The following is a 24,088-nucleotide window of genomic DNA, read 5'->3' on the forward strand; positions in this document are numbered from 1 at the left end:
GCCTACTGAAAGGGCCAGCTTTGTGTACTGCATTGGCTCCATTCTTCAATCCAGGTGCCCTGGGCTCAGCACAGCCAGACTACTGCTGGCTCACTCACCACCTCCTCGTGATTCACACCTCAGACACTGTCCTGTCCTTCCTATCTCACCTGACTCTTATCTTATTCTACCCACTGAGGCCAGAGGCTAGAGAGCACTTCCTGAAATGGGTTCTGAGCACGCCCCACCATGTGTTGGAGCTCAGAAAGACATCTCATGGCCTGCAGGATAAAAGCACAGTGTCTCCAGTGGCTGTCCTTCTCATACCTATATCCAAGTCACTCATGGTGAAATGGATAGCAGCACCTGCTTCTGCACATGCAATCCAGGCTAAGTTCTAACCATCACCTCCTCAAAGTCTTGTCTGATCTCAGCTCCTTTCCTGGAAGAGGAAGATGCTTCCATCTCAGGAGCCCCAAGTTCTTTGAACCCTCTTTTCACCAACAACCTTCCACTATTGTCAAGTTATAATCTCTATTTAACTAATTTTCTCCTTTATTACCACATAAAGGCGAGAACATGAACATGTTCAGTCTCTTTACATCTGCCCAGTTTCTTGGAATATAATAAGCAACTATCAAATGCTTGTTGAAGAAATAAAGAAGGATACAGCCTGATTACTGTACCATACTCTTAACTACTTTACTGTATTCTACACATCTTTTATAGAACATTTTGGTTTTCATAGTTGTAGCAAAGTTCTGGCCCATGATCCAGTTTATCTAGAAGTTTCTCTGCATCGATTTGGGCTTGGCTTTCCTTGGGGAGTCTCTCCTCTTGGGAGGAGGAGCGTAGCTGCAGGTACTGCCTGGGGGCACCCCAGAGTGGGCACTTACCCCCTCCCCAGCGTGGGTCTCCTTGGGTCTCCTCACCTGTTGATTTCCGCCTTGGCACTTTCCAGCTGTCGCAAGAGGAGCTTGGCGATGGTGGCAAAGCTGTTGCTCATGCAGAAGATGTCTCTGCTCTGGGGGCCCAGGATAGAGGAGAAGGCCTCGGTGAGGCCTTTGATCTCCAGCAGGAGGAGATAGTGACAAGAGTGCTCCAGGCTGGCCAGCTGGGTCACCAGGCATAGCAGGCAGCTCCGGGCTCGCTCCTGGGCAGACCAGCAGAGATGTGATTTAGTACTGCTGGTACTAGCATTGTCTTTAGGTCGTTGTACAAAGGGGTTTCAATCCAGCATGTCAGATTATGGGTACAGTGTCAACCCATCCATCCATCTCCCAAACCTCTGTTCCCCTCCCCCATCTCCTAGGTCCATGATCAGGTATGTACACTCACTATTATGACTGCATTCTCCCTACTTCCCGCCTATCTCGCCCCCTCCCACCCAGACAAAACATGTCTTTGCTTCCTGGTATTTATTTTGTTCCACTGTTCGCATGTTTTCTCTCATGTGTGGAAGTTCTATTTAAATCATAAACATCTGTAAACACATACGGGTCATGGGTGTTGGCTTCTTCATGCTTTTATTCAATCACCAAATAGGTATGGTATGCCTGTAGTATGCCTGTGCCAGAGTCTGGTGGCAAAGGTCAATGAGGGGGCATGTTTGCCTTGAAGGGGCCCCGTGGCCTTTACAATTCCCTAACAAGTCTCCTAGGGAGGCCTTCTCAGTGCTCCAGCCTGGCAAGGAACTGAGTCTATGAGCGTGTGTGTGTGTGTGTGTGTGTGTGTGTGTGTGTGTGTGTGTGTCCCAATGAAACCCCTCAATCAACTGAGTCAAGCAAAACTAATATGCTGAAATATGAAGTATTAGTTGCAAAAAAATTCTATGCTTACTACAGAGAGAATTCCAGTAGTGAAGTTTCCTAGTCTTTAGTACGAGGTTTTCAGAGACTTGGTGCTACACGGGTTCACACCTCTGGAGAATTGCCTGGACCAACGTGGCACTTCTTCCCCAGTCCTGCAGGGCCAGGCTCACTGCAAAGATGAGTGAGACAGAGGCTGGAGCTGTGGGTTTGTGAGAAGTCTCTTCAATAAAGGTTGGCCAGATGTGATTGCTGAACAATGAAGACTGGAACGAGTTCCCTGCAGCCCTGTTTCCTACTCACAATTAGCCCTACGCGTTCTGTGTCTAATAGACTTCTCTATGCCAGTGTCAGCATGGTTTTGATTCAAGACATCTACGCATGCACTGGTGCAGGCTATGTGAAATTGGAACTAGGTCTGGGTGTGGGGCCAGAGCTGCTGCCTGCTGCCTGATCTCAGGCTCAATCCCGGAGTGCAGGGCAGAGTGGCTGTGTCAGTGGCAAGCAGGCAGACAACAGGCACAACACTGGTAATTCCTGGTAAATCCTCCTATTTATAGGTTCATTGAGCTGAGCTGACAGGGGTACACCACCACACCCTGCTTGGTATTGGCTGCTAGCTTTCTTTGTGAGAGGCTATAGACTCAAGTCGCAGTCATCCTGATCTCAGCCTCTGGAGTAGTTAGGATTACAGACATGAGATATGACACTTGGCTTACTTTTCAACGTTTAAAAAAAAAGCCATTCACACCCAATGAGACCAAAGGAGGATGTTCTTGTTTTTTTTTTTTTTTAATTTTGGTCAGTTGTGGGGCTGGAACTCTGGGCCTGGGTGCTGTCTCTGAGCTCTTAGGCTCCAAGGCTACTACGCTACCTCTGGAGCCACATCGCCACTTCCAGGAGGATATTCTTAGGAGAGGAACAGAAAGGCATAATGCCTATGTGCATCTATTCATACAAAATAATATTCATTAAAATGAACTCCAGGAAATGAAAACAATAGTGTTTTTTTCTTTTTTCTTTGCTGTTTTTGTTTTCTTTCCTTTTTATTCTATATGTTCATTTCTCTGACTTTGGGAGGGGAAGGGGAGACACAGCAATGGAGGGACAAAATAAAACAAATGCAGCCGTAGTACACACTGGACACTAGATTGAAAATGAGCTATATAGTCTGTGGGTGAGAATGGGAGGGAAAAACCAGGAGAAAGCAAGGGAAGGGGAGACATCATCCGAACTGTGGCCCCTCTGGACATCACCTTTATGATAACAACACATTCTTAAAAAGCCATGTGACAATCGTATCATTTACTTTTCTAGGAAGTATCCTGTAGCCCCAGTAGGAGCTGTTCTAGAGAGGTGTGCGGCCCTGGGTTTCATCCCAGAACTGGAAAACAGTGTAAATAGTTCTCACTATGAAAATTGGCAAGCCCTTTGTTGGAAGCATCTGTCCTCGTAAAGGTGAGAGTTGGCTGCCTGGGTATTTGCTGAAATCGACATAATTCTAAATGATGTTTTGGCAATCAAGCAGAGCTGAAAGGAAAATTAATCACAACTGAGGAAAAAGAAAAATGATGACTTCTCCAACAATGACATGGGATCCAGCCACCCTGGCATGGCCTGTTCTGAGCTTGGGGTGCGTCCAGGTGTCTCTCGGGTCACAGCTAGAGCACAGAGTGGGATGCTAGGGCACAAAGAGAGTGAGGAGATTTTGAGTTCAGCCCCAAAGTACTTGGTTCCTGGGGGCGGGCAACTGCATTTTTTCTGCCTTCAGACACCCCTCCGTGGGCCTGCTGTGTGCCTCCACTGTGCACTGACAGCAAGCCGTCATTGTCATCGTTATCATCATCATCACTGCCACCACCACCACCATCATTATCAAAACTATAATAGTGGAGCCACACAGGGAAGACTAAGCACCAAGCTTTCAGTGTTCACTCACCCCACCCTCAGATCACTGCTGTTTGCCAGGAGGAAACTGAGGCACGGGTAGAAGGATCCCCTCTGTGTCTGAGGCTGTCCTGCACACAGCAGACCCACCCACCGCCAAGCAAGACCCGGGTTTCCTGTGGCTCAGGCCGGCACAGGGACAATCTTCTTTGCTGACTTGGCTTTGATTTTCTTTTTCTTTTTTTTGCCAGTCCTGGGCATGAGCTCAGGGCCTGAGCACTGTCCCTGGATTTTCTCAAGGATAGGGCTCTACCACTTGAGCCACAGCACCACTTCTGACTTTTTGCTACATATGTGGTACCGAGGAATCGAACCCGGGTCTTCATGTATGCTAGGCAAGCACTCTACCACTAGGCCAAACTCCTGGCCCTTGGCTTTGATTTTCTACACAAGCACCACACACACTCTGGAAACAACAGATAGATCAGCAATTCGATAACCTTTTGGTTCAGCACGCAGTACTTGCTTCGCTTTTATTTTTTATTTTTGGCTATAGTGAAATTGGAACCCAGGGCTTCAAGCTTTTGAGATAGGCACTCCACACTGAGTGGCATTTCACACTCCACCACTGAGTCACACTTCACGCTCCAGCCTTCTTGACGCCTCAGAGCCCGCAGCCTCTGAAGATGTTTTGTCTATCTATATCTAGAGGTTATACCTAGGGGGATTTACCACACTGGAAATTGAGAAAAAGAATCAGCATACTTTTCGAAGAGAAACACAAAGAAGCAATATCTACGTGCCTTTTTATATTTATATGAAATTATAGATAGCTAGATACCAAAATCTATGCCAAGATATGGAAACAAGGAAAAAAGAATCAACAATTCATTTGAAAATAACAATAATCTTTATACATGTTAAATCTATAACATACTTTTAAGAAAAAAGGCACACTATCTGGCAAATATCATGCAACCCTTTTATTAATTACAATAAAAAATATCAAAAAAAGAAAAAAGGCACATTTTGTGCTTTCTTTTGAACTACGACAGATTGGAATCAGGGCCTTACTACTTCTAGGCAAGCACTCTGTCGCTTTCATTTGTATTTTATTCCTGAGGTAAGATCTTGCTAACTTTGCCAGGACTGGCCTCGAACATGAGACTCTCCTGCTTCCACCTCTTGAATAACTGGCATTACAGGCAAGCACCCTCATGCCCAGCTTAAGAAAAAGCTCCATGAGCCAGCTATTGGACAAGAAGAATGGTTCCTATTCTTTTGTACAAATTTCTTTTGTAGCTACCAAAATGGGCACCAGCTGGATTCTCATATCTGTTTCCGTATTTGGGGGTAGATCTGGCCTTAGCTGGAGAAAGAAGAGCTATTATCCAAACAGATAATTACATGTAGTTTTAGGGACTACACCCAGACTCAGTAACTAATAGCTTCTTAGAACTTGGTTGACATTGGCTAGCATTTTTGGACCCAACTCCATTAATGTCTGTGGGTCCATTTTGTACTGTGCATGATATTGTAGGTCATCTGGGAAAACACTGGCTCCCTGTTGGCCAGTCTTCCAAAGGATGTGCTTCATACACTATGCCCACAGCCTAAGTTTAATAATGGCATCAGTCCTCTGGTAAGTTCTGGACAGCCAGGCTTAGCCAGGTGGGTACAGATGGTCCAAAGTGCACATTTTCATTTCCCATCTCACATTTTCTCACCAGGAGTCAATGCAGCTCGCATGCTCTAGCCACACATTCCAAATCTGTGGGTCCAGCAAGCTGCAGATCACAGAGGTGCAGAGAAAGCACTGCGCATCTGGGCAGCCCACGATCAGACCTGGTCAGACCTGGTCAGATCTAATCAGACCTGGTTCACATCGTTGTTCCTGACCCAGTGCCCTGCAATACTCCTCACAGGACATCCCAGCAGGGAAGCAGCTCCAAGTTGTCTAGAAATGATTTATGGGAGATGATGACATGCAAATGATACATCATTTTAACAACAGAATGGGGCATCTGGGTTTTGATGCCCTGGGGGTCCTGGACTTTGTCCCTCTTGGATCCTGAGAGGAGGCTGAAATAGTCATTTTTGCCAGAAGTAAAAGTCTCAATTCATATTTTTTACAGATAATATCTACTAAATATCCAAACTCAATAATTGTAGGCTATCGATTGGCCATGCTTTCAAGTAAAAACTATTCTGTGAAAGCAATGGTTAATTGAGTTAATAGGTCAAAATCATAAATATATATGTATTTTTCCCCTTAAGATAGCCACTGTATTTCAGAACTCTTGAGCCAAGCTGTGCACTGGTAACTCATGCCTGCAATTCTAACTACTCAAGAGCAGAGATTTGATGATCACAGTTAAAAAACCAGCTTTTAACTCTGATTAACCAGCAAAAAGTCAGAAGTGGAGGTGTGGCTCAAGTGGTAGAGTACCAGCCTTGAGTGGAAAAGGCCATGGTAGATGCAGGGTCCCTTAGTCCTTGCAAGCCCCAGTACGGGCACAGAATAAAGGGGGGAAAAGGTGTCGTGCACCTCAGCATGTATCATCAGCATTGAGAGCTCATAAAATTATCTCTACTGTTTCATCAAGTTATAGCATTTCGATTCTGCAAAGCTTTGCTATTATTAAAGTATGCAAGCCAATCAGATCCAGCAGGCCAGGAATCCAAAATGAATAAATTTAGTTCTTGAAAAAAAATATACTGCACAAATAAGAATAAGACTCTGTTAGTCTTAAAATATTATCACAAAACACGGAAGCATGGGGCAGGGAGTTTGGCCTAGTGGTAGAGTGCTTGCCTAGCATGCACTGGGTTCGATTCCTCGGTACCACATACATAGAAAAAGCCGGAAGTGGTGGCTCACGTGGTAGAGTGCTAGCCCAAGGATAATGCTCAGGCCCTGAGTTTAAGATAGGACTAGATATCATATATATATATATATATATATATATATTTGATTGCAAAGGAACACATCAAATGTTAGTTTATCATATTCAAGAGTTGAGAGGCAATATGTATGTTCAAAACATACAAAAGGTGATTTGCCTGAAATCCTTTTTTGTGGATTAAGGAAATGTAAACAGATAAAAACTTTACCAATGGGGCTGGAAGTGGTGCTGAGGCTCAAGTGGTAGAGCTCTAGCCTTGAGAAAGTCCAAGGACAGTGTTTAGACCCTGAGCTCAAGCCCAGGACTGGCAAAAAAAAAACAAACCCAAACCCACAAAACTTTACCAATGTCTGTTTTGGGTAAAAATACCTAATTTTGAGCATTTCACCCCCCTTTCCGTTGTGAGGCTTGAATTCAGAACCTAGGTGCTGTCCATGAGCTTTACTGCTCAAGGTTATTGCCCCACCATTTTGAGCTACAACTCCACTTCCAGGTTTCTGGTGGTTAATTGGAGATAAAGGGTCTCACAGACTTTTCTGCCTGGGCTGGCTTTGAACTGAGATCTCAGCCTCCTGAACAGTTAGAATTATAGGAGTGAGCCACCAACACCTATTGTTTTTTTTTTTAACAAAAGTCACAATTCTCAATCACATTTCAACTGTTCTCTATCTTATCCTGAGATAATTGAGTATATTTTCTAACCACTGACAGATAAAAATGACATTAAACACAGATGTGTTTCCACACCCTAATTGATCAGTCAGATATGGAAGGAAGTTTTTCTGCCCTATCGTTTTGATACAGTTTGCAGGACCTGGGGAACAGAGTCTCTGGGGCACGTGGCAAGGTAATAAATCATGCCTAGTGAAAAATGCTGTCTGCACAAAACAATAAAAAAATAAGTTCCAGTAATAAAAAAAGTGAAGAAACAGCTGATGAGAACAGATGTATCCTTTGTTTTGCATGTAACTCAGATTTTGTCACACGATAAAAAGTAAGGCTGAACTGGAGTCAATTTGATGCTTTGTATATGGCACAGAATGCTAAAGAAACCCCATTCTTGTAGGAAGCCCAATGGGGTGTTATTTTTCCTTATTAAGCAATATGACATCAACTTACTTAAATCTGGATCTTACTATATTTCTTCCTTGAAAAGAAGTTCGGATGAAATTGACTTGGGGCTTACGATAAAAATGGAAGAATATAAGAGCTGGCTTAATGTATTGTTACTCAGCTTATGTGTTAATATTGAGATATTAACTTAATAACTTAATAATCTCAACAACTTAACAGCAACTTCATGTGCTAAAGTTGCTTAATTTAACTTCATGCTCTTTCAAGCAATAATGTAATTAAATTACATTTCCATTTCATTTTGGTCATTTCTTCTTTCTTTTTTTCTGCTGGTTACTTTTAAAAATACTTATTCACATTAAGAAGTTGTACATGGAGTTTAAATTCTGTAAGTCAGGTTTCCTTTATTTTTTCTTAAAGTACAAAAATGCTGGACATGAACTGCTATCAAATATAAATTTCCAATTTAAAATTCTATTCCAAAGAACATTTACTCAGTGTGGCCATATTTACATTTCAATACTTGTGTCCCTCTGTTTATGCTGAGTTTATTTTCCAGCATTTTTGTCTTGCATGGATCCCCAAATACTTAAGATTTTAAAGCTTGTAGCAGTCTAATTTAACCTCTGAATGCAGTGTTGTTTTGTGGATGGTAAAAGGTTTAGAGGTGGTATAGTTCAGATTTTCTTTCCCCTAACCCAGGGCTTGGGAACCAAGCCTCTTAAAGGTAAACCTTTTGTGTCAGCTCAAGGGACCCAGACTGAATTACTCTGAGCAGGAATCTCCCACCCCTTCATGCAAATGACCTCTTACAGATTACCCAGAACAAAGATGCCACTATTCCCTTTGCTTTAACTAAGCAAACTTTTTGAAACACCAGGCTGGAACTTAGCATTGAAAAATGTCTTGAGAACTGGAAGCAGCAGCCTGGTGGTGATTAGAAAATATCTGTTCAACAAATGTGGTATAATTACTGAGCTAGAGAGAAAAGTAACCACAGGACCCTAGCGAGGCATGCAGGCCAGAGCAGGCTGGTTTGAGGAGAGCCATTTCCAATGGGTTGGTAAACAAAGAAAGAGACAGGGAGAGAAAGAGAAGAATTGTTGCTAGAATAATGGAAGCAATGAGCAAAAAGCATGTGCTCAGTAAATAAAGTAGCAAAATGACAATCTTTAACTCTCACAGAAACTGTATTTTCATTGTGATCTGCCTTAACTGCTTTCTGGAAGAAAGAAGGGAAGAGAGAAAAAGAGAAATAGAGAAAGAAAGAAAGAAGGAAAGAGGAAGAAAGAAAGAAAAAGGTAGGAGAAAAGAAAGAAAAGAGGGAGAGAAGGAGGGAGGGAGGAAAGGAGAGAAGGAAGAAGAAAGGAAGGAAGCAAGGAAGCAAGGAAGGAAGGAAATTGCTCTAATGGGACCAAGTTATGAAAGTAGCATGAGGCATGAATGCCTGGCATCACTGGCTATTTTTGCATAGGGTCTTGCACCCTGCCCGGATGCACACCTGGACCACATCTGGATATTGTAGGCTTCTCCTCAGAGCCGAGCTGGGATAATAGGAGCATGCCACCATCCTCAGCTATATGGATCCTCAGGCTAGATTTAAACTGCAATGCTCTGATCATCTCCAGTAATTAGAATGGCTGTGTGAGTCACTGGTACCTGGGTAAATGTCTTCCCCAAAGCTCTTTAGGTCAAACCTTATGAACAAGTACCAACTCCCAGTGAAATAAATCAGGGCTTGTATTTTGTGATAAATGAGCAATGAAGGTTGAAATATGCCAGTCCAAAAAGCATTCATAGCTCTACAAAAATGTATCTGCGGCCAGAAATGGGTGGCGGATAGGTGAACAAATGCAGTCATGGCATTCAAGAAACGCTATGTGAAAAATCCAGAAACACTATGTGGAAAATGAGCCATGCAACTTGTGGGCAGGGATAGGAAGGAGAATTTGGGAAAAAGCGAAGGAAGGGGTGACATTTTCCTGCTTTATGAAATGGTAACTCCTCTATCCAATGCCTTAATAGAAACAGTAAATTATATTTAAAAACTGTATCTGCTTTCAGGTGCTCTCTTTGTCTATTTTGGCAGTGAGTTGTAATAATGCCTCACGGATGGTGACATTTGTCTATCTCAGCCCTCAAGGAGCTTTGAGAATGCTTCCAGGTCCTGCACACACTGTGATCGATCAAGTAAGATTTTACACAATTCCATATGAAACTTGAGCAAGAGGAATGCCTTCTGTGTCTCTCTTGACATTCTATGTGAAACCATCAGTAGAAGTGGGGTAGAGAGAGAAGTGTCAATAGTTTTGTCAAGTGAGGGGCCATTTCAAACACACACACACACACACACACACACACGAAGCCACTTACAGTGGCTCACACCTGTAATCCTAGCTACTTAGAAGGCGGAAATCTGAGGACTCTGTTTGAAGCCAGTCTGGGCAGAAAAGTTTCTTATCTCCAATGAACCACTCAGAGAAAACCAAATGTGGATCTGTGGCTCAAGTGGTAGAGTGCTAGCCTTGAGCACAAAGAGGCTCAGCAACATCAATGCTCTGGCCCTGAATTCAAGCCACACAATCGACCAAAAACACCCAAAACCCAACTGCCTCCCAAAAGGTAGAATCTTATTTCCTCTTTGCTTTTTAGTGCCTGACACATAGAGAAAGAATCACCAATTCAGCCATTATTATCATCATCATCACCACCATTATTATTATTAATATTATTTTGGTGCTAGTACTGGGGATTGAAGTTAGGGCCTAGGCACTGTCCCTGAGATTCTTTTGCTCAAGGCTTGCACTCCACCACTCCAACCACAGCACCATTTCTAGCTTTTTGTGCGTAGTTTTGTGGGGATAAGAGTCTCATGAACTTCCCTGCCAGGGCTGGCTTTGAACTCAGTCCTGAATAGCTAGGATTATAGGCATGAACCACTAGCACCTGGCTTAGTCTTTAGTTAGCGTGAACTTTTTTTGTGCAGTATAAAATGCAGGTGTTTTCAAGGGCTAGGGACATAGCTCAGTGGTATAGTGACTCCCTAGCATACACAAAGACCTGGGTTTGATTCTCAGCACTGGAAAAAAGGAAACCAAAGTTATTTTCACTGTAAAGAAAAAAAAATAAAACTTTCTCGATCAATGACAACTTTGTGGTATTAACTAGCAGCCAATTGGCACCCACCCACTGGAGAAAAATGACTCCTGATGTCATTGAGTTAACCCAAGTTTTCTTTATTCTTGGGGACCTGTGGTCTCAAACCACTGGCTGGCTCCTCCCCAGATTCTGGATTTGCAAGTTAAGCTAGTGAACTGGTTCACCCAGCTCCAGTGGCCAGGATGTTTTCCAGGCAGCAGCATGAGAGCCATACCTCACTCTCCGGTTGCCTTTGTCTTTTCTTTCCCTTTCCTCCTGGAACTGATTTTGTAGGTCTGCGGATGTCAGAGAAACATGACCCAGGTGAGACCATGGGTCACTTCTGACTCTGAGCCCAGAGAGGATGTAATAAATACTTCTGTGTGCTTGCCCAGCATATTCCAGCCAGTTAGAATAACAAGGAAGGGGCACAGGATTTAACACCCACGATGACCACATTGCCCCAGGGACAGGCCATGTAATGCTTCTCAGGTGCAGCCCAGCGATCTCCCACTCAGGAAGAACAACCACCCCGCCCCCCTGCAGCATCTTCCTGGTGCCAGGCGAGCGTTTGCTAGACCCTGCCAATGCTTCACCGCCACCCCCCCCCCCCCCAATCTCCTCTTCCACTATGTATGGCTGCTGCCTCAACGTCTGGCTTAGAGCTCAGAAATGGAGTATGTGAGACCTGCTGCCTGCAGTCTGCATGTCTGCTGTAGATCCAGTCCTAGTGAGGACGGAGCTGTTAAACTAAAACTGTTTCAGTGTGTTTGGGTGACACTTGAGTGGAGGGACAGATCGTATACATACACGATATCAAATCATTCTAGAGAGCCTTTTCCACGCTGGCCTGTGTTTGGAAGAAGACCATACGCAATCCTATGGGCTGAGGCCCTGTGCATGCTCACGTCCAACAAACAAAAATACTAAAACCCAGTCAGAAGACTGGGTGGCTCACACCTGTAATCCTAGCTATGCAGGCGGCTGAGCTCTGAGGATCACGTTTGAAACCATTCTAAGGCAGAAAAGTCCACAAGACTCTTATGTCCAAATAGCTAGCAAAAAAAACCCCCAAACTGGGGGCATGGCACAGAAAAGAAAAATAAGGACTGGATCCCACACATCCAGTAAGCCTGCAGGATGAGTGTCTCCCTGTCACCCTCACCACTCACCTCATCCCTGTGTTGCTGTCAGCACATGGCAGAGGCTGTGCTGAGCACCACCTGGGAGCACTCTTGGGGGTGACATTATGAGGACCCTAAGGAATTACTAAGTTCATTTCCCCATTGTCTGAGATCCCTCCACGGCAGTCTTCTCGTCTGAGAAAGCAAACAGGGACACCTGTGTTTTTGCTACTTGGGGGACACGTCTAATAAAATACTATTTCTTTTTTTGTGTGTGCGTGAATTTTCTTCAGCTGAGCCGCCCACAGGAGTAGAGTAAATCCTGCAGAGAGGAAGAATTGAATGTGACTTTCACAGTGACCTTTACAGGGTAGAAAAGAGCCTCTCAAGGGCATCACTGCCCACTGGTCCTTTCCACTGCACTCACCACCCAGCAGATGCACCTTAGATACGAGCAAAGTAACACAAGACCCACTCAGCTATCAATCATGGTTCTATTTAAGTTTCTGTAAGAAAGGTCTCTGAGCTCATTTGGGGAAGAGTAGAGAAAAACAAGGATGTACAGGCCTTGAAAATTATATATATAATATAAAATAATATAGAATATGTATTATATATTCTGTATATATTATATAATACATATATATAAATATATATGAGAGTGAATGCTTTGTTCTGCTGGGTAAATCAGAAGAAAAATTCCTGGTGCTGTTACCAAGCTGTTGGAAACCATTTGCCCACCCAGATGGGCCTTGGTTTGAAAGACAGTCACACCCAGTCTGTCTCCCTGGAGCCAGCTCTACAGTTCTTATGCCAGGCTCAGGCGAGCACAGAAGGTAGGACATAAGCCAATTAATAACTTTACGGGCTGAGTCTTCCCTGTGGCTATCTCTGGACTGATAGTTGTATCCTTTCTAAAGAGCCAAGCTGTGGGGGCTGCTACAGGCCAGCCAGCAGGTAGCTTCAACCCCAGATCATAGACATTTTATAAGGTGGAGTGAGTTTCCCGAAATCAAATAGATTTGTCTGTATTTCTAAAATCTTTCAAATCATCATAGGAAAAGAAGCTGATTCTTTAAAGCTCTGAATACAACTGAAACTTACTCAGGTATCAAAGTGACAGTCTGCAAGTCAAGTCTGCTTTCAACGAGGACACTTCAGGATAAGAGAGAGGAACTGAGGGCCTGAGCTCACTCGGGGCCCATGTCTCATCCTAAACACTTGGAGCATTCCACGTCACACAGCCTCCTGTCCCAGAGGCCCACAAAGATGGCCGTGGGATTTTCAGGACAAACCTTCAGCCTTCTTTCTCATTTCATGTCCCATGGACATACATCTACCACCCTGTTTTGGACTTCATCCATATCCAACTCTCCAGAAACTCTTATTTCCAGAGAGAATCAGGAAAGAAGCTAAAAAGAAACACACACACACACACACACACACACACACACACACTTCAAATATTATTCCACATTTTCTTTATATAGTTGAGCAAATTTACTTAACTCAAGCGGACACTAACAGCAGCCTTGATAACTACGCTTACACCTGAGACATAGGAGATTTAGAATTCCTTAAAGTGAAAAGGAGGGATTCTGAATGGTGACTGCAAGAGTGGAAAGCAAAAATAAGGGGCAGGGGCAGGGGACATTTGCTTCTGAGCAGGAAGTCATTGTGTACTTCTCAACACCGGTCAGTGTGTTAGGCGATCCTAAATGCAATAGGATGATAGGATCAAAAGCCAGAGCCAGAAGGGACGGCCTCTCTTCTGAGGGGAGAAAACGAACCCAGAGAAATTCTTTGGTCTGCTGTACAGCAGGCGATGCTTGTCCCTCGTTCCTTCTGCTGGTCTCTCTTGATTAGGTGGGCTATGGCCAACCAAATTGAGATGGCATGTCCCCATCTCTCTTGCAGCTAGACATTCAGTTTGCACTAGTTAGCCAGTGGGATGCAAGAGAAGGGTTGTGCATGGTTGTCTGGAAGAGTCACCCTCCCCTGCGCCGACTTTGCTGGTTGAAATGCTGGGTGGACAGGGAAGCTGACTTGGCCCCTCTTGTCATGGTTGCCATGTGCTCTTGGGTTTTGGGGAGCTGGGAGAGCAACATAGAAAGAACCCTAACTCCCGACTGACTGCCCTCTAGACATAACACTTGAGAGAAGCAGATGCTGTAATTGTTTCGATCACTGTTGCTTGGGGATGTATGTGTTACTTCCAGCCAAACCTACTCTACAATGCTGCATCCATAGTGTGGCATTCACATCGCATTAGGTGTCATAAACCATCTGGAGAGGGCTTAAAGGAAACAGGAAATGTGTAAAGGTTTGAGGTAAACACTGAGCCATTTTATGCAATGTACGTGATTACCTGCAGGGCTGGGTACCCTGAGGGGTGCTGGGACCAATCTCCTGAGCACAGAGGGATGAACTCCATCTCTCCTTGCTCTGCACCCACCGCTGCCAGCACTGCCCTTCTCGTTCAGGCCAGTCCATGGAGCGTGGGTGCTGTAGGTAGACTGCATGCGGGCAGTGGGGAACTGCATGCTCCCAACACTATCACACACCTGAGGAATCACCAGTGAGTTTACAACAACAGGAGATGCATTGAAGTGCAGACAAAGGAAGCTTCCAAGATTCCAGGCTATATGCCACAGAGACTGCATTTCTTTTTTTTTCCCTGTTGACCTTGCAAAGTTCTAAATAAGGGCAGCTCGGGGCAGGCAGCTTTTAGTGTGTACCAGCCTCCTTGGAACTGAAGACACCAATCGGTGAAGGAGGAGGTGGGAGCCAGGCATGGGGCAGGGCTTCCCCACCACAGAGGTGGAAAGGAGCAGCTGGGCCCCAGGAGACCCACTCCATCAGACGCTGCTGAGGCCCATGTCACATGACACCAGTTGGGCTGTGTGGGAGCCAAGCTCCTCCGCCTCCTTCTGGAAGCTGAACAAGACCCCACCTCAAGTGGGACCCCAGGACCCACATGGCTGAGCACAGTTCCTCGGGGAACCAGCGCCACAGACACAGGTTTACGACAAGCTCTGCGGGTGGATGCGAAGGCCGCAGGGATCTAGCTCCAGACAGCCTGCCTGGGTAAGTCATGTCACCTGCCTGGGTTTTGTCTGTTGGCTTGCTAGTTTAATCTCTTCCTTTAAGACAGAGTCTGTCTATGTAGCCCTACAGTCTTCCTGCCCCAACCCCCTGAGAGCGGGATTACAGGCATTTACTATCATGCCAGGCATGGTACCCTTGAGGCTCCAGGCCCATGTCTGGTACGCAGATGCTCTACCACATTTTCAATGTTGGGCCTTAGCTACTTTTCAGATAAAGTCTCCTACGCTTTACCTGAACCTGGTCTTGGACTGCAATCCTCTTGTATAGCTCAGATTGTAGCTATGTATCACCTCTGTCTGGTTTGTTAATACGCGATCTCAGTAGCATTTTTGCCTGGATTGGCCTTGAATTTCAGTCCCTTCATCTCTGCTTCCACTTGGGAATTATAGATGTGAGCTGGGATTATAGATGTGAGCTACTACACCTAGGTAACCTTCTTGTTTTTAAATTGTATTTTAGGGGATTAAATTTAGTGAACGATGAAATTTCCCTTTACAATCTTAACAGTTTTATCCTTGTCTAAGTGCACGTAAGTAAACGGAATGAAAAGCTCCTATCAATTACATATTTGCTTTTGTTTAAGAATACTTAAACCCTAAGCCCCTTTCATAAAGTCATCAGGGAGTAAACTTATTTTGTGTGTGTGTGTGTGTGTGTGTGAGTTTGAGTACACATCCAAATTTCTACAAGCTCTTACTTGTATAATCCCTACAGACTCTGATAGAATCCTGCTGTTCTTGCGGAAAGATTCCATTATGCAAATATTTAGGCTGGAACTATTATCATCCACAAACATTTACTTCACTCTCCTTAGTCACATGACCCAGAGGGCTCAGAACATACAGAACCCAGGCTCTTACTGACATGAAAGCTATGGGCTCTCATCAGCTCATACTGCTGACACCTAATTCCTGAGTGGAGCTCCATCCAGAATGGAAATGAAGCCCGTTTATGGGTTGTTACTATTCCAAGTGGTTTTGAATCAGTCTTAGGGGCTTCTCATCTCAACCCTCCCTCTTCCTTTTCCTCTCCACACAAGCGATGAAATCCTCATTTCTCGAACTCTGATCCCTTCAGCAGAGACCACAGATAGGCTTGAAGAGGGTTCAGAGGAATTTGGAGACTCTAGAGCTCCACTGTACCTAAGGAACTCAGGAAAACAGAGGAAAAAACCCAAACTCACTTCATCCACACGCCCAACCACTCCATAGATCCTGGCTGTCTGTCCGATGAGGTAGGGGAATTTCTCGCCGGTCTCTTTCAGCACTGGAAGGAAACTGATCAAAGCCAGTGGCTTGTAGCTGGCTATCTCTAGAAGAATGTTCAGAATGGTGTCGTTGTGAGCAGAGTCCTTCAAATGCTTGATTAAGAAAGGAACTCCTTTCTGAACTACCTGCAGACAGAGAAGAGATGAGGAGGGAAGAAAGAAGAGACAATTAGAAAAGCTTAATTAAATCAGAATTCATTTGAAAGCCCACATTGTGAGTATGAAACATGAACTTAACATATCCTGAATTATTAGCCTCATGGGAACACAGACAAATGTCTAGACTTGGGAATGTAAAATGTACAATAAGGTCTTCGGGACTTTCAGTTTCTTTCTCTTCTTCATCTGTGCCCAGGTATGGAAGAATAAGGCTCGCAATATGGTTAGAGGCTGCTGCTTATAAACCAAGTTTCATGTAGAGGAATGTTCTGTGTCTTCTGCCAGCCACGGTGCTATGATTTAGAGGACAATGGAAGTTAGCAAGAGACTTTTCACCCAAAGCCTTCAAGTTGGGGCAATACTGTGGAGATAGCTCAGTAACAGGAGCAGGAAAGACCTCCCACACTACCCTCATCTTCCATTTTGATCCAAGAAAATAGCAATCTGATAAAATTACTAAAGCAATGTCATTTCTACCACAGTCCCATTGTCCTAACATTTCTTCCTAGATTCCTGAACGCTTTTATAAATGTAAAATGAAATCATTCATATGAGAACATGTGTCTTTTTGGTAGAACAGAGTTGCTACATTGAACATAGAGACTTATGGAAGACTGGGAATGAAATGAATTATTTTGTCTACTAAAAAGAACTAAAAAGAAAAAAAATCAATGGAAAGTTAAACAGTAAGAGTAAAGAAAATGGGCCATCTATGTTTCTGTTAGGCTGTTTCTTTTGTTTGCTCTTTTAAAAAATGGCTCTATTTTCTTTTTGATAAGGTGGGTTGCAAGTGGAGTTCGGTATTAAAACTGAATCTGGTTACAGCTGCCTGCCAAAACGCCTTCTGGTCCTGAGTGTCTCCCTTCTCCTTGCATGACACCATTATCCATGGGACGGCTCCAGCCAGGCAATGGGAGTGATTCCTACAACTGCCCCTCCCGTGCCAGAGAGCACCAAGTTCTGTGGATTCCCCGTCCCTCCTCCTCCCATTCACAAACGTCCACTGAGTCCTTCCTGTAGCACCTGTTTTTAGGTGCTGGGCTTAGAGCTGCTCACAAAGGACAGGGTTCCTTCTGAACAGGAGTGACCAGGTCAGGGCTGCATAGTTACAAAATGTAGAGCCCCAGTGCAGGCTGCAGGCTCAGCGAAGGCCCCTCAGTGGGGACACCTGCTGAGACCCCGATTCCATGGCCTTGCACAGTCCATTCCAGCACTCCTCCCACCCCAGGTCCTCTGCCTGCCATCTGGCCTCTTCAGTGCCTTCCTACCCCATGGTCACAGTGGTGTCCCTTCCCCTCTTGAAGCTCTCTGCTGTCCTTGCTGTCCAGATAGAAGCTTGACTCTGCCCGTCACACAGCGCCCACCCACTCTCTCCACACACACCCTCCCACAGCCTCAATCTCAAATTTCTCCACAAATGTTCTTGTGGCTCCGGCTTTTACTCCTGTGATTTGCCCTCCTTGGAATTCTTACTCTGCAAATAACTTGGAGGCCTCAGATGAAGTGGAATTTCCAGAAACTCCTGGCTGTCATCTTCCTGGATCAGTCCAGCTCCCATAAGGCCCCTATGGGCTCTGGGGTCCCAGCACCCCCTTTTCCTACCTCCCCCTCTGACATCACTGGTCTGGATGCCTGATTCAGGCTGAACTAGGCTTCTGCAGTCTGAGAATCATGGTGATTTTGTACCAGTGGGTACGCAGTGCCCAGAGCAGTCCATGAGTTAATGAACACTGAAGATCAGCTGACTATGGTGGCTGGTGCCTGTCATCCTAGCTACTCAGAAGGCTGAGCTCTGAGGACCTCGACTCAAAGCCAGCCTGGGCACTAAAGTCCATGAGGCTCATCTCCAATTTACCACCAGAAAACTGGAAGTGGCACAGTGGCTCATGGGGTAGGTCAGTGGCCTTGAGCTGAAAAGCTCAGGGGCAGCACCCAGGCCCAGAATTCAAGTCCCATGTCAGACAATAAAAATAAAAATAAAGAAATACTGAGAACTAATCAATGGAAGGCAAATTAAGTGATTTTTTAGGGTGACATTTGAGTAAAAACATCACCACCACCCAACAACTGAGTGATCGTAGATGATAAACAAACCAGGACACAAACAACATAGCTGTGGATGGCCAGAATTATTGTCTATATAGACTGAACTTTATACTTGGATTGGAACTCTGGAAAGGAAGGATGGGCTGGTTTCCAGGGTGGCCCCACAGTTCTGTAGAGGCTTCCTGTGCACTGGGAAATGACTGTGTCCTTCAGAGGCCCCTGGCATGGAGGGAGGAGTCACAGCCAGCTGCTCTGGGTCAGGGCAACAGACCCAACCCTGGGCTTATAGAAATGGAAAACACTTACACAGTTCCTGCCTCTCCCAGCCAATCCCCTGTCCCAGCCCTTGCTCTGCAGATCAAATGCCTGGAAACCAAGCTCAACATGACATGAAGCTCTCGTCATGTGAGCTTTGAGCGTCATGGCTGAGTTTGAATGTCAGCCATATACCCCAAAGCTCACAGTATGATTTGTCTCTGAAAGAAAATAAGGAGGAGAGGGAAGGAAGGAAGGAAGGAAGGAAGGAAGGAAGGAAGGTAGGAAGGAAGGAAGAAAGGGAGGGAGGGAGGGAGGGAGGAAGGAAAGAAGGAATGAAGGAAAGGAGGGAGGGAGGAAGGAAAGAAAGAAAGGATGGAAGGAAGGAAAGAAAGAAAGGATGGAAGGAAGGAAGGAAGGAAAAGTAGAAAAGGAAGGAAGAAAAAAGGAAGGAAGGAAAAAAAAAGAAAGGGAAAAGAGAAGGGAGGAGAGAAAGGAAGAGGGAAGGGAGAGAGAGGAGAAGGAGGCAGAATGTCTTGTAAAGGGCTATATACTTTTGAGCACCATTGAATCTGAAGAAAGAAAAAAGGGAAGAGAAGCTGAGTACCATAAGCAAAGATATAATTTTTCAGAGTTGGTTATTTTGCTGTGCATTATAATAACACTGATAGAAACCAGAGCTGCTTCTTGAAGCTTATCAGACACATGAAAGAAAAGCAGTGCTTTGGGCTTCGGATAATTGTTCTTAGATTTTAGTGTCCAAACTAGGCTTTCTTCAGGCTGGCGTGCTCTGCACAGCCTGGTTGGAGCTGGCTTCACATCTCAGAGAAAGTCCTGGGTCTGCTGGGAGCAGAGGATGAGTGGAGGTCACCTGCCGGTAAGCTGTACCCTGCAGCTCCCAGATGTATGGTCATTGAAGGAACCAGGCTGGAGCTGGAACCCCGGCCCTTGCATACGGCAAGCAAGCACTCATCCCTTGAGCTCCATCCCCAGATTAATACTGCTAATACTTTGCAAGGATGAACTCTTGACCCTCTAGTCTTGCGGGTCCAAAAATCTAGAAATAAAATCTGAGAAATGTGAAGAGAGGATTTTTTTTTTCTTGTTTGTGTGCTGTGTCCTGGATCAAGCCTCATCTGAAGTCCTGTTTAACTTTTCTACCATATTGATGGTGGATTCCTTCCACCTTTCTAAGCCTTCTGTTTGGGTTCTGTGTTACTGATAACCATCAGTACCCAAATTATCTCAACCTCTCATGTAAATCCAACCAACAACCTATGTGCAAGCTAGAAAATTTAGCTTTGCTCTCATTCCAGGCTGTGTGGATTTTTTCATTGGCCCAACGTGAGAAATTACTGTTTCTTAGACCTGTATAAACACAGTAGAATTGCACTAAGGGTTCGGGCCTCTAGCTCAGCGATGGAATGCTTGCCAACTTCAGCATTCACCCTCCAGCACTGCAGAAACTAAGAAACCAGCCACGAAATTGCCCCGAGATGCCTACAGATTTGCCATTGTTGTGGCCAGGATGGGTCATGTCAGGCATTGGATGACTGTGTAACTAGATGCCCACATGCATGGTCAGGTATTCTGTCTGTGTGTCTGTGAGAATATTTATCAGTATTATCAGCATCTCAGTGGGTAGATGGAATCAAGTTTATGGTCCTTGCAATGTGTATATATACATGCATATATATATATATATATATATATATCACAAGTGGCTGAGAGTTTTCCCTTAAGAACAGTTGCTTATGTCTGCAGGAGTGAGGAGAGGCCCCGGGTATATCCAATCCCACCATCAAGAGCTACATGCTGTTGTTTGCAGTGAGTGTGCGAGGCACAGTTACCTCTGCGTGTTTTCTCTTGGCTGCTACGTGCAAAAGCTGTAGTAGATGGTACTGTTCTGGTGGCTCCAGTTGAGACATCAAGGCCAGGAGTTCGCTCAGGCGTCTGTTAATTGGCTGGGGCTGCTTTTCGTACACAGCAGGTAACACCCTTAACAACATGACATTCCCTGCGGAGGGAAAAGGCTTCATCAGTCTGTGTGCAGAAGAAATAGCATTATCATCCATACATACCTGTGCATTTACTTATGCATTAAACAGCAATGCCATTGACTGTGTTTTCTGTTGAAGAAAAAAAACCACCATCTCTTATTCTGGAAGACCCTGTCTCCCCACCCCCAACTAAAGCATGATTTAAGCTGATTTCATAAAAGGGGCTATTTCATGATACACTCAGCACTATTATCCAAGTAGAAATTTTCCTGAGTAATGCACTTCGGGCCAGAGGCACATTTGACAGTAAGCAGGCCACGCCCTTGGGAAGGAAATGGCTCCAGTGAGGAATTCTTGACAAGGAGCCATGTTTCGATGATGCTGAAATGGAAAGTCAGCGGTGTTGAAAGCCTGAACCCAAATGAAACTGAACGAGGGGGAAAAAACCCACAGAGGAATGTCTTCACATTCCTAAGGGCCACAAAGAATGATAGAGGCCAAGGACATATGGAAAGCAGGCGTTGTTTTAGGCACCATTGGAAAAGTAGCGATGTGGATTTAAATCTCCAACTTCTGCCTGATTTTAAGGGACTCAGTTTGTCGCATGTGATTTGCCCCCACGGTATATACAGACAACTGGATCTCCCATGGCAACACCTCAAGGAAAAGTAGTGCACAGGCTAGCAGCATATGGGAACCATCTGTGCATCGCTTGATGGTATGGATTTTTCTCTGGCTCCCAAATTCCTCTCAAGTACTTAAGCATCTCAGGGGAATTGGTTTCTAGGGATTTCTTGGACAAGAATTTTCTTGACACTATTTACTTTTCAGTTTTTTTCTTGGCCATGCCTGAGATTGACCCTAGGACCTCACACATGCTAAGCAGTATTCTGTCGCGAAGCTAAACACACCCCAGCCCCAAACGATTTTCTTTTGCTTTAAATTTAGCTTTGTTTATAGGAGACATACAGGGAAAGAATTAAAAAAAAATTCAGGAACTGCACATATATAGGTCTTCACGAAGGGGTGAGGATGCACTTAATGCAAACAATATTTAATTATAGGCATGAAGGAAAGCTCAGAATATCAATGCCCACCTCTAGTGAAAGGAATAAAAATGAATGCTTTGGGGGAACAATGAATTTTGAGAATTGTCTTTTCCAATTGTATTTCATGTCTTATTTGTATGCCCCCAGAATGTGTGATGTTGTAAGTACTCAGGTTTTAAAAAATTGTGTTAATTTGGATATATTTCCCATAACTTTATGCAATCTGTTTGTTTTTTGTTTATCATTTAATACGAGTTTTCTAAAGGAAAGCGTGTGTGCCTGTGTGTGTGTGTCCATAGTGAGACTTGAACTTTAGGCCTTGTGCTCTCCCTTAGCCTTTTTTTCCCCCCCTTAATTTAGCTCTCTAGCACTGGAACCACAGTTCCACTTGCAGCCTTTCAATGGTTAATTGTAGATAAAGAGTCTCAGAGATCTGAGTACCTGGGGGTGGCTCATGCATGTACTCAGGAGACTGAGCTCTGGGTATCTCCAATTAATCACCTGAAAACGGGAACTGGCACCATGGCTCACAGTTGTAGATTGCTAGCTTTAAGCAAAAAAGCTCAGGGACAGCACCCACACCCTGAGTTCAGCCCCATAACAACAACAACAAGAACAAGAAAAGACTAGTCTGCTCACGCTGGCTTTGAACCATGATTCTTAGATCTCAGGTTTCTTAGTAGCTAGGATTACAGACATGAAGTACTTGGGACCCAGCTGGATGAAGAGTTTCGTGAAACACTGAATTTGTTCAGAGCACGCTACGTCATAGGGCTTAGTTATGTTGACATGATGACCATCTTCTGATGAAAGATGTCATGGTGTGGGACAGGACAACCATGTGTGGCTTTTTGTACAACTGTCACCAAAGGTCCTAGGGGCTTAGGAGGAGAAAATCCTGGCTCAGTCACATTTCCAGTTGAGCTCAATTTTAAATCAAATAATACACAGAATAAAAGCAGAATGACTTTTTTGAGTATGCAGATGGTTACGAATGAATTAACTGAAGTGTAATAGACTATAGAGAGCTCAAATAGTATAATTCTTTGAAAAGACTAAGTCACAGCCCAATAAAATAAGTACCAGAAAGTAAGTACTTGCAAGAGGGGAGTGTGCGGACAAGAAGAGAGAGAGAGAGTGGAGAGAGAGAGAGAGAGAGAGAGAGAGAGAGAGAGAGAGAGAGAGAGAGAGAGAGAGAGAGAGAGAGAGAGAGAGAGAAAAGAATGAAGCCAGGAAGCGGGGAGAATGCAGTTGAGAGTTCATTGAATATACCACAGAATTGAGAAAAATAAGGGAAGGGTTGGTTGAAGGGGGTTAAAATGTTGAAGGGATAGCACAAAATTTTGCTAAATGGCAAAAATTTCAATAACTAACCTAAAAATGAACAAAATGGAGGGAAAGGGTGGATTGGGAAGGGTGGGTAAGAATGTTGAAAGGAGCAACACTGGCTGTGGTAGGGCCTCGTCATCCATGCTTACCTAGCATGTGTGAAGCCCTGGGTTTCATTCCTGGGTACCACATACCCAGAAAAGGCTGCAAGTGGTGCTGTGGCTCAAGTGGTAGAGCACTAGCCTTGAGTAGAAGAAGCTCCAGGACACTGCCCAATCCCAGACTTCAAGCCCCAGGATTAGGGGGAAAAAAAAAAGAGGATGGGGCGAGCAACACTGCTCAAGAAGCACTGTATTCATAAACTGCTTTGTTGACTGTGAACTCCTTTTTGTACAACTATTCAAAGAGAATAAAAAATATTCAGAAAAAGGGAAACTGATGAACACAGTGGATGAAAAAAATCTCATTTCCATCCATATGTTATTACGTTCTTTTTTTGAGTAAGAAATACTGCATGCCATCAGCAAGCACAGGTCTGCCTGACAACCACCTGGGCTAGAATCATTTCCTGGTAAGTACGTGTATGTGTGTGTGTATTTCTCATGACTTCACATTTATGAATAACACCATAGTTTACGGTGTATTAATTATAATCATCTTATGATGTATCCTGTTGCATTATATACCATGTACAGTAACATTTTCTCCATTCCACCTTGAGGTGTTTTGTTTGTTTTGAAGAATTTCTCCGTATATTCTCACAGCTGTATGGTATTCCATTTATTTATGTGGGCAGCAGTTCTTTCATCTATGGCTGGGGCCATGAATGACAACTAGTGTTTGTGATTCCACGTTTACCAGCCGCGTGTCACGTTCTCCCTGTCGCATTCGTTCCCTAGGCACTGTTTCCGAGTGTACCGGGCCTGGGAGTCTCGAGTGTGGCCCGGTGGACAGGGTGG

At 44.5% G+C, this 24,088-nt stretch overlaps 1 protein-coding gene across 3 annotated transcripts in view; it reads right to left on the reverse strand.

Moving 5' to 3' along the window:
* Positions 1-24,088, reverse strand: part of Veph1 (ventricular zone expressed PH domain containing 1) — a 101,535-nt gene that overhangs the window by 47,494 nt on the left and 29,953 nt on the right. For all 3 annotated transcript variants that reach the window (XM_090333582.1, XM_090333414.1, XM_090333493.1), the window contains 3 exons: positions 20,602-20,768; positions 16,208-16,417; positions 912-1,132 (listed from right to left, as the gene is read on the reverse strand). In XM_090333582.1, coding sequence (XP_090189708.1) covers positions 912-1,132; positions 16,208-16,417; positions 20,602-20,768 — 598 coding nt within the window. The remainder of the gene's footprint in view (positions 1-911; positions 1,133-16,207; positions 16,418-20,601; positions 20,769-24,088) is intronic.

The sequence above is a fragment of the Megascapheus bottae genome, chromosome 1, assembly GCF_031878675.1.
Source record: "Megascapheus bottae isolate mThoBot1 chromosome 1, mThoBot2.hap1, whole genome shotgun sequence".
Taxonomy (NCBI): Eukaryota; Metazoa; Chordata; class Mammalia; order Rodentia; family Geomyidae; genus Megascapheus; species Megascapheus bottae.